Source organism: Beauveria bassiana (assembly GCF_000280675.1).
Source record: "Beauveria bassiana ARSEF 2860 unplaced genomic scaffold BBA_S00058, whole genome shotgun sequence".
NCBI classification, from domain to species: domain Eukaryota; kingdom Fungi; phylum Ascomycota; class Sordariomycetes; order Hypocreales; family Cordycipitaceae; genus Beauveria; species Beauveria bassiana.
In genome coordinates this window covers 3,458-19,036 of record NW_007930893.1, presented here as the reverse complement: position 1 = coordinate 19,036, position 15,579 = coordinate 3,458, and the positions used below count along the sequence as shown (strand labels likewise).

The following is a 15,579-nucleotide window of genomic DNA, read 5'->3' as shown; positions in this document are numbered from 1 at the left end:
TGCAGCGCGTTGTCTGAAGGAATGCGCTGACATAATCCCCACGGGTACCCGTGAAATATTTTAGCCACGGGTACCCGTGGCCCTATTAGCTCCCGTAATGACCCCCCTGCTTACTGCATTCCTCGGCGCAATTAATCCATTTTTTCTTTGCTGTTAAACAGCCGTAATATCCGTCGGCTTGACAAGCCGGCTTTACTTCCACGGAAACCCACGCCGTACTTGCTAGTGAGAGGATCGCTGCACAGAGCATCCGCGTAATACGTCGAGTCATTTAGCGCCCGCCGACAGCAAGGTATAGACTCACATTCCGATTTTCTATTATTAATAATTACTAAGCTTGATAATACATAACGAAGTGAGGCTCAATTCGCGTGATCCGGTGAACAGTCTCCAAAGTGCATTTGTACATACCTGTGTAAATCCACTGCAGATCATGCAGCACCCCACCGCGTGGTCTGTTTCGGATGTGACGAGTGGCTTGTTGCTTGGCTAATCATCTATGAAATGGCTCTCTCGAGATAGTCCATCATCACACACGGCCAAAGATGGCATGCGCGCTAGCCCCCAATGAGACCCAAGGGCTGTCATCAGATCCGAGAGGTGCCAGATGCCTCTAGTTGCCCCCTGCTCAATTTTTTTCAAAGATTTTGAAGTTCTGCATATCGCAAGTAGACTAACTCTCAATTTAAAACAGCTAGTTCGTGTACAGGAGCTTTTTCAAACCTCAAGTGGCCACGCCGGCTTGCATTAGGTTGGTCGGCTCATTGAGGAGCGACTTTGTGTTGATTCCATGTCTCCCAAGATGAGACACATGAGGTCTCGGCGACGTCATATGGCTTTAGGCACTGTAGATCGTTCTGACCTTGCATGAGCTATCCTAAGACCAGTCACACACGGTCTTGACAAACGTCCTGACGCTCTACATACATGGAGACTTGCATAGGCTATCGATAGTAAAATGTATGAACGTCTAAGGCTTTCATGTTAAAGGGACAATAAGTAATGCTTTTGAAGACGTCATATTACGAACTGACTGGGTTCGGTTCTAGCAATAATGTGACATTATGTGTTGTCAGCTTTGCCATCGAGGACACGCACTGAGTCGAGACAGATTTACACTCGCTTACCAGCCAGAGCATCGAACTTGGTAGTTTGGCAATAAAAGAACTACGCTCACCAACCACATCCGCAAGTTCTGTGGAAAGCTTGATTATTATCAATACGTAGCCCAAATTGGACTACCCAATCACCATTTGCACCATGACAAATCTCCCCATCGACAACCCGCCTACTTTAAGTTCCCGTTCAGACGTTCCCAGTGACGAGGACATAGGGTTCAACGACCCCTGGAATATCGTATTTGTCAATATGGAGGCTGAGGGCCTTCCTGAACGATTCAAGGAACGTCAGACGGAGCTAGAGACGATGCTCCTGTTGACTCACCAGCTTGTCACCATTCACTGTGGTATTCAGGTAAAAAATAGAAAAGCAGAAGGGCAGCTGCCAGCCGATGGCAGCGGTGCATCTCAATGGGAACGCGCTGCATACCGAGTCAAGGTTTTGAAAACTTACTTCCAGAACGGCATTTACCCATGGTCCGGCGATGCTTGAACCAAGCGAGCGGCGTATATAGCTAACAATAATCCAGGCTTGTCTACTCCGGGCAACACAATACGGCTGAACAGATCGTTACGGAGAGAAACCAGTTTCACTGGCGATTGCTCGCAAACATGCTCAGTGGGATTACAGTTCCCCGACCGGTCGCGACGTCGCTCGAAGTTGTCTTCCAGAGAGTTTCTAGTACTATTAAAGAGACAGAAAACGCCCCTAGTAGCCAGCCCTTCTTGGGTCTGATTCAAGCCATTACATATGATGAAGTACGGGATAATTTACATGCCTGTAAGTACACACCATGGCCGATATATACAGGGACCGCTAATCTAACACAGAACTAATAAGCACTTCGGGGCATCATGTATTCTCTCGAGCAAGAAATGCGAAGTCTTGTCGAAAATAAAAACGCCCAATCGACAATCGCGACAGTATTCAGCCATGTCCAAGCTGACTATATATTTAATGAGCGGACTTGGGCTATGCTGCGGCCCGATGTTGAAAAGTATATAAACGAGACTGGAATTGTCAGCATCCCAGATCCACCCACGGTGCCAGTTTAACTGGCTCTCATTAGCAAAAACACGTCGATGGGTGGGACATGCAACTGGCTTGCGATTACGCCACCGACGAGGTATCCTGCATCGATCGATGTGCAGGGACAGAGTATTTCTACGAGATGGGGATGAATGCATGGTTCAATGAATTTGTTCTTTAAAAAAACAAAGTATAGTATTGCTCAATTGACCAGCTATTCAACTTGAAGTCTCTAAAGACGCGACTTGATCTTGTGAACATGATATGAAGCAGTGATCGGAATGGTCCGGTATGGTATGATATGGAGGTCAAACCATACCATACGGTGGCCAATACATCGCCTCCGAGAGGAATGAGGATGATCATGATCATAATGTGCAGTTGAAGACGTTTTGGGGAGCATTTAAGCTCCACCAGTAAGTTAGGGCTCAGTTTATATGAAGCATTCGCCGACAGCCACTGCTAACTCGCACTAATGACGTGGTCTTTGATGTCTTGTACTTTGCCACACTGTACAAGACATATAAAGCCGCCTCTGAAGCCAGAAAACATATCGATGTTGAGACATCATCTTCAATATCATATGTGAAAGGCAGTAAGTGGATGCAGACAGTTGACTGTTGTGTATCCAGACACTGACAGATAGCAGATGCTCATTTGCTACCGTTTGTTCAGCTATCAAATGTTCGACCCATATAGCAATGCTTCAGTGATCTCACCAAACTCGTTCACCATTCTCTATACCTTTTGAACTGCCTTGAAGAAGCCTTGACGACTACATCGCTCTTACAAAATTATCATCAGTACCTAGAATGGTATGATCAGCTACCAGAAGCCACGGCACTAGGCTACAACTCGATGCCTTTGGAGGAGGTCTCCCGGCCAGGTACATATCGCTTTCGAAGGTGTAAGGACCAGAAACCGTCACGCATTATACGGCGTGACGGCTGTCTTCAGAGATGAGGACAACCATCTCCGAAAGCTTGTCCTGGGCATTCTGGAGCTGGTGGAACGCAATCCGGCGATAACATCGCAGCTGAGATCCTTGACATCATTCGCTCGTTTGGTATCGAGGACAAGGTCGGTTACTTCACCCTCGACAATGCGGTGAACAACGATACGGCGATGCGCGATATTGCGTAAGAGCTGCACTTCGATCCGGTGAGACGGCGCGTTCAATGCGTTTGCCACATTCTCAATCTCGTCGTCAAGTCCCTTCTGTTCGGAAAAGATGTTGAGGCGTTTGAGGGTACCGCGCCAAGGGCGAAGCATTGGCAAGGGCAGCGCGCACGACACGTGGATGCGGAGAGGCCCCGTCGGCAAAGCTCACAACTTCGCCGTTGGGTCCATCGGTCGGACGTGCTGACGCAATTGCTTCGCCAAATCCAACAAGACTCGTATGCGGCAGCTGAAGACGGCGAGGTTGGAAAACAACGGCCAGTCGGCGTGGTCATTGACAACGATACCAAATGGATATCCCAATATTACATGATCAAACGACCGTTGCGACTACAGCCTTTTTACGATGAGTTTATAGTCAAATCAAAGAGAATTTTCCGAGATGACCGAAGGGGAGGGGCAGGCCGGCAGTTTCCTCCTTGCCTCGAGGAGTCAAATTTCCCCACTGAAGATTATTGGGCGGTGCTCAGGACTTTTAATGAGATCCTCTCGGACTTCCACGTGGTTGTTCAAGCGCTTCAGGGCGACGGGCAGCCGCGGTGTCGCGCTTCCGGCGTACGAGAGGCCTTCGGTTCGATGACTGACGTGCTAGGCATTTGAGTTCCTCCTAGGCAAGCTGGAGGACGCAAAGTCGCAGATTGAGACGCATCCCGCGCCGAAGCAATTTGGCATCAATATCAATCTTGGCTGGATGAAGCTCGATAAGTACTATAATACCTTGAGAGACTCACCGGTCTACTACGCCGCCGCTGCTTTGCATCCTGGGCTGCGGTGGACTTATCTTGACGAGATTTGGGGCCGGCATCATCCGGAATGGGTTGAAGAAGCAAAGCAACTCGTGCAGCAGCTCTAGAGCAATGAATACAGGAACCATGGACTCATCCAAACACTACGCTCATGGTTACGCGCAGGAATAACCAAGGATGTGGACAATATACTGCTGGGCAGGGTTGCATCAATGGGGCTTGGGGAGAATTGCTCAACGGAGGAGTTTTGTGGATAAGACGGGGTTGCGGGTTTCACGATGGCTTCGAAATTACTCAATTAGGAAACCGGCGTGGAGACGACAAGGGTGTTCAATATTATGGCCATCAACCCACGGAAAGGCTTCGTGGACTCAACCCACGACAGCGCTGCTGAGTACGCTGTCATTTCATCCAGGGCAAGCACTCGTGGACGTGGATGGATTGATTTCTCACCCTGTCGGCCAGAACCGACGCGGCTTGCCGCCCAAGGAGTTTACGCCCGGCAGCTTCCGCACATTGTGGCTGCGAAATCTAAAGTTGTTGGGCATAAAATATCGCTGCGCAATGGTTCTTGCCTTGAAAATATCAAGCCATCTAGACATTGGTTTGTTTCTTGCCAATGTAGTATATTCGCCGGACATCCTCAACACCGCTCAGCCTATGCGCATCCGACAATGTTCGCATGGTTCAAAACTCCCAAAGTACCAAGGGCGTGCCCTTGGCTGAAAGCTCTCGTGCTATTAGCACTACTCTTCTTAAAGAGGAAAAAACTTAGCCAATTATCGATATAATCACATAGAGTATCATGGAGATTTAGTAAAGCCCATTACCCAAGTTCACTCAGATGTGTAGGCACTGTATGATATTGTATAAACTTTGTTCATAAATTGAAGCCTCATATCTGCTAATGGCCGGCCGAGCTTAAACTCTAGTAGAGAACTCCATACAACGGCCAATGCGTGTATAGACTCCCGAGTGCTACCGTTACTACGGCTTGCAGCAAAGGGCTTTACTACCTGTAACACAGCAATTGCCATCTCCGCATGGATCTCTGCGCACCTCTCTCCAGCCGCTTTTGCATCTGCCTCTACAGAATGGAGCAGAACCTTCCCAGTAGCATGAATACACCACATTGCCGCCATCGTAGTCAGCAGTGCCTTCGTCGCTAGTAGTCGTATTCAGGCTCTCCGGGGGAGCCAAGTCAGATCCCAGCTCGCCTTCAAATTCAGTCAGCCTCTTGGTCGACTGTAAACGGTTGGGAGCACCTGTAACTCACCTGTGGCTGCGGCCATGGCCATAGCAGCGAGTCCAAGAAGAATGTAGAAGCGCATTGTGGTATATGATTGAGGAGGCAGTAGTCGAAGAAGATGTGGCTTGTAGATGAGATGTGTAAACACCAAACTGGTGAAAGGGAGAGTCTTATATAGATGGCTTAGCTGTATGTTTGGTCTTGAGTTTCTCCAAGTCCACTGTCTACTAGTCCGAAGTCTCGGTCGAGTGCCAATGGAGAAGAAACACGTATATTGCTCTGCCGAAAGAGACATGTCTCTAATGCGCGAGAACAAAATCTCAGAGATCATAGTTTTTCGCAGGGATATAGAAGCTTCATGACATAACCTTTGCGATCACCCGATACACGACTAGTGACGAACCCGTCTGCCTCCACAAAGTGGCCGAAACACATATTCGACCATAATACCGAGCATACATGATCAGTTTATCCACAGTTGAGCGAATGTCATATATTATGAATTGTCTATAAAACGCAGAATTGCTGCTTTGACTTCGAGAGCGACTTCCCATGTGTCTCAGGGTCACGGAGTGTCGGTATATGGCCACCCGCATGCCCCGTCATTCGCAAATCTTCATGGCATCTAAAGATACCGCCATATGGATATCGCACAGTGGTATTGTGACCTGATTCAGTGCAAGGGGATGATGCTGCAGAATATCAGCTACTAAAACATCGTTTCATGGACTAATACTAGCTACGCGTGCGACTAATGTCATCTGGTATCCTGCCATTAATGTAACAAAACAGACCGCCGGACCTTCTACATACGGCATAGCATTAAGCAAAATCTCATACCTTGACAACTGAATAAAATTGAATAATAAATATAGTAGATTACTTTAAACTATTTTTAGCACTAATATAAGTACTGATAGCTGTTAGAGGTAGGATTTCATCGCCAGGAAAATTGAATATTCTCAGCTTTACCAGCGTTCAGTTTTGTCACCCACTTACCCTCATCCCTCTACTCCTCGTCTTTCACGGCACGCAGTGTGCTATCCCGCATCAGCTGGAACATGCAGCAGCTGAAAATGATTCTAGGAAAGGAACGACATTACGGGAGAATCAGTTTGTACCCAGTATATTTACAAACTTGTTTCAATTGACTGATACTAGCTGCACTGGGTAGAGAATCATCTGATACCCGAAGCCGGATTGTGTTTTGGCGGCGCGAGATGTCGGTGAGCATTGACGGTTTTTGTGGCGTAAGAAGCGAAGCGAGAGTAAAAGGGACTATGGTCACGAAGTAACAAGCAATCATCGGTTGGTTTGGTGCTTCTTTTCTGTGATGCAGAAGGGAAGAGCCGCTCAAGTGGAGAGATCACCTTGCTACCGTGCCTCTAGTGTTGCAATGAACCTCTTTGTTTCCTGCCAGGAGAGACATTTGAGTCCAGCAAATATAGGAGACAAATTAAAGGAACGTAGGCGAGCTGGACGAAGCTGGATCCAGCTCGCTGGGCCATCGCCATTCCTTGCTTTACTCTACTTCGGAGCAGCAGAGCCAATACTGCTCGCCCGTCCTGGTCTGAATTCTTACGTATACTAATTATGCGCGTAGGGATTTCAACAGGACAGACCGAGCAAGCACTACCATGATAGCTGCTGCGATCCACTCAATATGTCCGCAGCGAATGGCTGACGTCGCAACTGTACTCACTAACAAAGTGGAGTCAGATCCAATAAGCTGCTACTAAAATTGCAGTGGATATTAGGGGATTATATACACGATAAACGGTTCAGTTACAAGCTGATAGTCAGCGTATCTCAGTTTCGCTCGCCCGGTGTGGTGGGCATGTTTTAAGCCCCATTGTGGCTCGTTGCAGCGGAGAAGCGCCGTTTCTTGCTACGAGCGGGAAGTTAGCAGTGTGGGTTGCTCAGTGTGCGGATTTATAGAACGTGTGGGCTACTTAGTGTGCTCCGCGACGTATCGCTTGATGAGAAGATGCGATCGACTAAGCCGTCGTTACGGCGCCGACTTATACGTATCAGTGCGCCGACAACATGGGCACTATGACTACTGCTCAACTAAGGATTGCCATTTTCCGACTCGCATCAACATAGTACGCTCGCTAAAGTTATTTTGATCGAAAACGAAGCTAATTGCTCTAGAAAATGGTCTATCCTCGAGCTATTAGGCGGACGCCCAAGGATTTTAGCCCTGAAACTCGGGAAAGTGGCACTGCCAGTTCATAGATTCAAGGGCAATACTGCGCGGCGAGGGAAAGAGGCTGCGTGATGCGAAAAAGAGCATAGCAAGCTATCATCCTTGCCCGCATGACACATTTAAAGTTGCATAGCTAAAACTCACAAAGCGATCAATCAAGCACTGCGGCCGTAGCTGCGGTATAACAGTTCAAGAATAGTCAAGTGCCATGACGCACCTGCTTAGATACTGACCACGAGCAGACAGAGTTGCTGGAGCTGCATGTTATTATAATATCGCCCTTTATTGATTCATCTATCTATTTATAAACTGCCCAGGGCGCCTAACGGCTGCTATGCAGCACGAATGATCTGTAGGCCTGAGACGATCATTCACTGGTGAGATAATTCTGCATCGGTGCCTATACCAGCAAGACGTCTTTGATTGTACCTGTTCACTAGCACAGGGCTTGAGATACAAGGCAAATTTACTAGTCAATCGGTGAGCAACGCTGCGACAACAGTGAGTGGTCAGAGGATTACCAGTAAGAAGCAGGCTCTTTCCAGCACTCTATCCCGGTCTTGAATGGTAAAAAGTGCTAGAAATCTGGCAGTATTGGTAAGAGACAGCCTCTTTCCAGCACTCTATCCCGGTCTTGACTGGTAAACAGTGCTGGAAATGCGGCAGTAATGGTAAGAGGCGAAGCAACCTTTTTCCAGCACGCCGCTTACCACAGTGCACTCCCTTGCAACTAAATGGCGACGACGGGCATTCAAGTGTGGCTTTATCTGGGTGTGATTCTGCTTGCCTAGTCTATATATGGCTTGGCCTAGACATTGTGATACATCAACTCACATGAAGAAGGCCAAGAGCTGACCAGCCACGTGTTCCACCAAAAGGACAATATGTCCCAAACCCATACGAACCTACTAACAATTTGCTATCATAGAGATGGAATAAATGTGGCTCTTCCGATTTCTTTGGAGGGGAATGGCGGGTTCACGACTAATTGTGTCTGCGACATGTATCATGCGCCCTTGGCCAGCCCTGGTGTCTTGCAGGGGGCTGTTGAGTCTAGGCCCACGTCAGGCGCTCGGAATGTGAGGTCCGCAGAGTCGAGACCGACGAGGCGCAACAGCTGCACCGGAATACAAATAACAATGATCGAGCATGGCCACGATGTTCTCACTCCAGAGGTGGGCAAACATTAAACTTTCAATCGATACATTTTTTCTTTTGAATTCGTCCCATCGACCGCCACTTACAGAAGTAAACGCATTGCTCTCCCAAGTTACCAGTACCTTTCATAGAGCTGTCAATCTAAACCTTGTCTCAATTTATGGAAACCGCACTGAAATGGGAAGGTGGGCCGTCAACCGATGATGTGCGAAAAATTCTGCAAAGCCTGCGCGATATGGACCAGCAATTGCGCAGGCAAATACTACAGCAGCAAGAAGCAATCACCAGCAGCCCCGTCGGAAATATCAGCCCCAAAATAGAGCAATCTATAGCCTCAACTGCACCAAAAGACCACGAATTTGAGAAATACGAGTCTGCAGGCTCCTGGGCAGCAAAGATGGCACGGAATACGCCATTGAAGCCGGAAGCTACACCAGAAACTGGTTGTTGAGAGGGGAATATCTGGTATTTGAAAGCTGATACTGTTTTGACGCCTTTGCATATCACATGTTAAAATATTGCAAAGCATGCGTTTTCACATTGAAGGGCAAGCAAAAAACCACTAACCAATTCGTTCAACGAACCCTGTCAAACATCGGCTTGCGTTGGTAACGTTCCATTCTCCTTGAAATATTTTGGTGTTCGCCTGATTGGCAGAGGATATATCGTATCCTACATATTCGGTTCAATATTTCTCTTATACGGAATTCCCATTGACAGAACATACCAAGTTAATACGAGTCGGAAAGCAACTGTCGTTCGTTGAGCAGTAGTTATAGTGTCGATATGCCGGCGCACTAGAATATAAAAGTCGGCCCGTTCGATTCGAAGCGAATCGAATGTGTAGGCACCATTCGATGGGACATCGACCGAATCGATCGATTCGTTGCTAATTTTAGCACGTATTTATTTTTCTTTGGGGGGGGAGGAGGGGGGCAAGTGACACACCCGCCTTCCCAGCTACATGCCGTGTGAAATCCATTCTTCACAAACCTGAACGACATGAAGGCGACTTTCGGGTTTGAATCTACTAACTAGCTATTTACAGAACAGAGAGGTGCAGTCAAATTACCGTCTACATCAACCTGTATTCTTTTCTCAATGAGCTATGACTCTACAGCACTCTTGAAAAATATGAATTTTGATTTGATTTTTTTTTATTTGATTTGATTATTTACGTCCGTTTGCGCCCTAGAGTAGACTTTAAGACGTGCTATCGAGCCTTCTACGGATAAATGTGCAGTCGTAACTACCCGCTAAATGGGCCGCCAACAGAGCGCGTAGCGCGCCCATGTTCTCACTAGTTGCCCCTGGAATACTCTCCCTGCCATCGTCCTCCAACTGTAGCAGTGTCGCGCCAGAAGGCATTTAACTGTCAAAATCGTTACCCGTCAGCGGGATCACGATGATGCTGGCGTTATGCACTCGCGGGTGCAACCACGGGCGCATCGCGCCAACAACCTTTGTCTCCTGGTCTTTGTACGGGAAGCACTGCTGTCGGTGGCGTATATCGCCGATCACAAAGGAAAAGTCTGAGTAAACACCAAGCAGCACAATTATCTCGCTTGACTCATCTCTTTACAGTACGAGTCTGATTTTCAATTTCTTGGGGTCTTTACAGCACGAGCCTTTGACTTTGATTTCTTCAGGCGGTTTAATCACGCGGACCACAGTAATCGCTGCATATCTGTTTAATTGAACTCAATGTTTCATAGAGCTTGGACAGCTGTGTATTTATGTCTCGCCAATTTGACTGTCAAGTGGTGCCAAGAGCCGTCACCCCCTTTAGGTGCTCGACTTAGATACCAGTCTACTGTACGCCAATCGGACATGGCTTGTCGCTCCATCGTTCATGGCCGATAATTTAGAGGAGCTCGACGCAGTTGACAGCTTGAACAACGATGAGACCCTAATCAAGTTGTCAGTATTTTGCGAAATGCAAGATCAAATTTCAAGACGTCGACTTACCGTATTACCACCGGTGTCGCAGCAGTAGGCTGACTGGCCGGAGTTGCAAGTGCCACTGGCAAGGACGTTGCAGAGAAGCTGACCAAGGATGGGTATGGCAGAATTGCAGCAAGTAACGTTTCCGGTTTTGCCTTTGACGTTGCAGCTGCCGGCTTCAGTGGGAGGGTTGGTAGGGGAGGCAACAACAGCGGCAGCCAGTGCAATAGTAGCAAGGGAGAACTTCATTTTGAAGGTGTAAGGAGGTATGTAAGTTGTGTTTTGGGGAGCTGGTATACTTTGAGATTGTAGAGTGAGTGGGTGATGGAAAGTTGGTATCATTGACGGAAACGCATGCTTTATATATTTTTCATGGCCCCTTGGAAGCCCGTCTTTCGCCTCTGCCCAAGTCATGGACGTCAGATAACAATCAGCCTAGGACAGAACTGATTGATACTTGTGCAAGCCATGTAACATAGACTCTTTGCTGGTATTGGTTGGCCAGGATGTCACGCCCCATCGACTCAGCTTCATCCGGTTGAAGGCTATTTGGTCCGCAGCTTGGAGCATCTCTCATGGTGCTGATCAGTTCACAAACGATGCGAGCTGAGGATTGAGTGGAGCCGTCATCTAGACCTTGTCCCATAAATCCTGATTTGTTGCCCAAGTTCAACGCCACTGGCAGAGATGCCGTTGCCAGGTTTTGCGTTGGACAACCGGCCTTTGGTTACGTACGAGATTGCACAGGATACTCCCGTCCCTCCCTTCCCCCTTCCTTCTCGTCTTTCCCCTTCCTCTTCCTCTTCTGTAACAGCAACATAAAGATGAAAGTCTGCACGCAGGTCTCGTGAGGCGGCATGTCAATCCTCGAGCGCACTCTGCCTTGGTCAAGCCACCGCCCCCAACTTGAGTAAGCAGCTTGACAAGTCCCAACCCTTCTTTGGTGATTGCCATGACAATAGATCTTGAATCTGGCTCCTCAATCCCCTTGCACGGAGTCGTCTTTCACGAATCGGCCACCGGAACGGACCATCGGCGGGAAAGGAGCTCAACGACTATATTAGGACTCGTACGCTTGCCATGTGGTAGGGGTGCCGTGTCCTCTTTTTCACGGAGACTCTTTGTAGAGCTAAGGCCGCTGACTGTCGTAGAGAATGCAACCTGCTCAGTCTAATAACGTCATTGTAGTCGAGCAGGAGGCGAAATCGCGAGTCAAGGCAGCTGCCTTGGTAAAGGAGTAAGCGGTAAGAGCCAAATCATTGCGCTCGCAAGAGCCTTGATCGAGTTCCAAATGACTGCCAGTGGCCTTCTGGCGTTTTCGGTACTGGTCGTCGTGCTGTGGCTGTTCGAAGTATCAGCAAAGCTGTCTCGACAAATTGGTGATCGCCACTGGATGTGGCTGCGGTGACTTTCCCTCACGCACACTCCACTTTCAAACCAAGGAAAGATGATCATGGCTAATGAGAGAAGGAAAAATCATGCCAGCTGTGATCAATCTGGGGTCGGAAGCAGGGCTCCACTAGCATCGTCAAGTACATACGCAACCTAAACGTTTTTGGCTGTGGCATTCGCGGCTCGTCGCCATTGACAGGAGAGTTGCGTCCGAGCTGCGCCGCCACCTCAGCTGACTGATTGCAGATTTGATCTGCACGTGGCGTTCAGTTTATTTGATGTTTGACGCAAAACTAGTACAGTCCTGTTCAGGTTCACCATCCATTAATTGCTACTTAAAAAAATCCAAATTGGGCAGGTGGAGCAGCTGCTGTTAGTCCATCTCAGTAGAATCAGGGCGCTAATCAAAATTTAGTATACATGCTGCCGGAGAATGGAGCATGACGGCGCGAGAGGATGGGCTACTGGCAGAGCTCTGCCCGCGCACCGCCCAGCCGCATGCAGATTGTCTCGCGCAGCTCCTGGAAAAGCGTCCAAGGCAGTAAATGACTAGGCTTGCATATGCTTGTTCGAGGCGTTCCGCAAGGCTTATCCAGCCCTGTGCACTCCCTAACATTGACAAGCTTACCGTGCTGAAGCACATTCACGCTGGATCAGACTGGCACGATTGAGTTTGGTGTTAAAGCGCGATGAAGGAACATGCAAGAGCGCATGAAAGAAGTTACACGCTTTCAGGAGGTGGAAGAAAGTAGAGAGGATGCAGCAGTCAGGGGCGACAGTTGGGATGCCTGCCTGCCTGAAGCCTCAGCGCCTACAGTCCAGGCGGTTCCCGCCCGGGTGCACTGCATTCATTGTGCCGATCATTCCTGATGTGGCTATAAACCCTATCGCGACGGTTGCTCCTCTCTTCTCAATGCATCTCTCCTGTCGCCTGACGAAACGTCCAATGACGGTCGAATAGTCCTATTGATGGCAGACCAAAGTGGCATTGGAAACCGACGAGCTCGGTAGCGTTCAACGCGCTCTCAGTCACAACGGCGTCTTGAGCCAATGCATCGTGCGACAGGCACCTCCATTCTTCGTCCCGTTTACTTGCGTGCGAGAACGAACACGGCAACGCGTCCCGACAAGATCGCGACCGGCTCTTGGCGCTTCTGCCCTGGGGACTTGGGTGCGGCAGGTCAGCATGTCCCTGAGAGGGAGCTCGACTTGCAGACTGGCTCTGGATCGCGGGCCTACTCTTACCGCCACTTGCCTTGCATCACCAGCGTTGCTGGGTCGGGCGATGTGAAGAATAGCCTGTCACTAAAGCAATCTTGAAGGAACTTACTATTAATACAATAATCATGTTTGGAGCTAGCTAGACTCGCTCAACTGGATCAACCACACGCAATCCACTTCATAGAATAGTCTGTAGAATTTCTACTGTTTCCAATTTTATCTTCTCTTTTTTAAACTTCATATCAGGCTCAGCTGCAGACTGGTAGAGCAACGTGTTTTCTGATTTCACCAGCTGTGAAAGGATCAGTCTAACGAGATGCAGCTAATTCACCGCGAGCTTACAACAACTCTGCCACGCCTGGAGCTTGAGAAATTCACCGACCGTGGCGGTGAAATGCAGCGTATTCAGCATGGGAGAGAGCGTTGCCTTTAGAGACTGCTAGCGAATCCTTCTAAAGCACCACAACGAATGATCGTCTCGCTGTGTTTCAATACCGCTCCCATTACGAAGGGCTGACATCTGCCACAACTGATGGTAGAATGGCTTTTGAATCCAGTAGCCAGTCTGGCGTCTCTTGAGCACAAAGTGCTCCCATTCATTCTGCAGCTTCAGAGAACCCCTTAATGCTGCCGGAGAGCGTTGGAACAACCGTCCCTTGCGTCGCTAGCAGTTCGCATGCCTCGAAGGCTTGTCTTGCGGCTACTGAAGTGCTTTATGAGAGTCGAAAGGTTTGTCGCAAAGTTGGCAGTGGGTCATTGCTTCAGATTGAATACTACTTTATATGAATGATTCAGATAACAAGTTGAAGGCGCAAAATGAGGGGCAATCACCTCACTACATGCAAGCTCAATTGACAATTGCGACGTTACGCTGAGCGGCACCAAAAACGCCACAGCACCGAACCAAGGCGGCTGTCGGCTGGTTAGCTAAGTTCTTGTCAGGTTGTGGTTATTGACTACTTTATCTCGGTTTGCGTGTCATTGATTCTGTCCCGCAGATGCAGTTGCGATATCTCTACAGCCTGCCTGCATGCGGCGATAACGCCTTTGGTCATACGTAGGCTTTGGTGGTACGCGCCAAGATCAGTGGCGACGACGTTAAGGACGCTTCGCGACTAAGCGATGCCGTCATTTAGTACAGGCTGTTAAGCTACATCACAGTGCCTAACAAAATTGTTCTCTGCCTGGTAAATGCGGTCGTGCAGCGCGGCTGCGGCGGCCGCATTTTGATCAAAGTGCTCCATCATTTCGGCCTTCAGTACCCCAAGTTCACGTCGCCGCGAAGAAACCGAACCGCGACAACTTTCAGCGTGCTGTGACCGTGATCCACAGCGAACTATGCCCGCCGACATTGATGTCACTACTGGTTGCGGTGAGAATGTATTCATCGCCTTGAGTATCGGCGATAACATCATGATAGTCTCGCTGAGCTGCGAGAGTACGCAGGGCAATAAAGACAGCGAAACGAGATAGAGAAAACAAGTTGGCATTTGTAAGTAGCTATGCAAATGTGAGCCGAAACGGTGGAAAGATCTCATCAATCAGAAACCCCAAGGTATTTCGATGACCGTCCGCGGGGTTCGAGTTTGCACACACTTGACCTCCTCACGTCGATAATTGGCGTCTCCGTTGGCTGCTTCTTAAGGGTGTACCGGGCGCATCGGCGAAACCCAAATTGTAGACGGGCTACCCCTTGATGGGAAAGGCACTGGCTTGTCAACGAATTTGATAACCCAGTGGCCATCGACCTCGATTCTCAGGGACCCATCTCCATCTGGAGTCATTATTTGGATGTTTGCGCATGATAACAGAAGTTGTGGTTTTGTTGTCGCAGCGCTTTCTCCATTCGTTGGAGTCGGCAATTCCACTTCTCGGGTCGCGCCAGTGGGTCGACAAGGGGCACCTTGAACGAAGATTTGGGAGTCGTGTGGTGCATCCTGGTTCGAAGGTTCGAATGTAACCTTCTTCTGCTTATTGAACCGTGTACGACGGAGTTGTCTTTCAGCACGAGCGGCGTATCTGGCTTCAAGATCTTCACATGCCGAGTTCTCTTCCGTTGCCGACCCATCATGGCTTACTGGACGTTGAAGTCTGTCCTGCGTTTTCCATTCTTTATTTGTGAATGCTCTGAGTATTCCATTCTCCGTAGTTCTGAAGGGGCTTGTTGCCTCTGCTGGTGTGCCGATACTCGTTGTCTCGTCGGCAGTGCCCTTGGTGGTTAGTAGTACGGTTTCTGTGCCGAAAGCCTTCCTAGGCCTTTTGATTGCCGTGTGTCCAGCCGTTGCTTTCCGTTTCCTTTTGTGGATGTCCGCGGTGCTGTAGCAGCCTGCAGT

At 48.9% G+C, this 15,579-nt stretch overlaps 5 protein-coding genes across 5 annotated transcripts in view; 1 reads left to right on the top strand and 4 right to left on the bottom strand.

Moving 5' to 3' along the window:
- Nucleotides 1-1,260: 1,260 nt before the first annotated feature.
- On the top strand, nt 1,261-1,955 carry BBA_09556 (uncharacterized protein; the record flags this gene model as incomplete). The annotated part of the gene is made up of 3 exons (XM_008604653.1): nt 1,261-1,595; nt 1,649-1,899; nt 1,930-1,955. The coding sequence occupies 3 exons, from the start codon at nt 1,261-1,263 to the stop codon at nt 1,953-1,955; spliced, it is 612 nt and encodes a 203-aa protein (XP_008602875.1).
- Nucleotides 1,956-4,913: 2,958 nt separating this feature from the next.
- On the bottom strand, nt 4,914-5,404 carry BBA_09555 (uncharacterized protein; the record flags this gene model as incomplete). Its single annotated transcript, XM_008604652.1, has 3 exons — nt 4,914-4,928; nt 5,133-5,290; nt 5,350-5,404. The coding sequence occupies 3 exons, from the start codon at nt 5,402-5,404 to the stop codon at nt 4,914-4,916; spliced, it is 228 nt and encodes a 75-aa protein (XP_008602874.1).
- Nucleotides 5,405-10,553: 5,149 nt separating this feature from the next.
- On the bottom strand, nt 10,554-10,882 carry BBA_09554 (uncharacterized protein; the record flags this gene model as incomplete). Its single annotated transcript, XM_008604651.1, has 2 exons — nt 10,554-10,598; nt 10,658-10,882. 2 exons carry the CDS (start codon nt 10,880-10,882, stop codon nt 10,554-10,556), a joined length of 270 nt encoding a protein of 89 aa, XP_008602873.1.
- Nucleotides 10,883-11,798: 916 nt separating this feature from the next.
- Nucleotides 11,799-13,373, bottom strand: BBA_09553 (uncharacterized protein; the record flags this gene model as incomplete). The annotated part of the gene is made up of 4 exons (XM_008604650.1): nt 11,799-11,975; nt 12,174-12,278; nt 13,271-13,324; nt 13,356-13,373. 4 exons carry the CDS (start codon nt 13,371-13,373, stop codon nt 11,799-11,801), a joined length of 354 nt encoding a protein of 117 aa, XP_008602872.1.
- Nucleotides 13,374-14,886: 1,513 nt separating this feature from the next.
- The window catches only part of BBA_09552 (uncharacterized protein), a gene marked incomplete at both ends in the record, with an annotated part of 1,622 nt that continues 929 nt past the window's right edge, over nt 14,887-15,579 (bottom strand). Inside the window, one exon of the mRNA XM_008604649.1 lies at nt 14,887-15,572. Within this exon, the coding sequence (XP_008602871.1) occupies nt 14,887-15,572 (686 nt within the window). The remainder of the gene's footprint in view (nt 15,573-15,579) is intronic.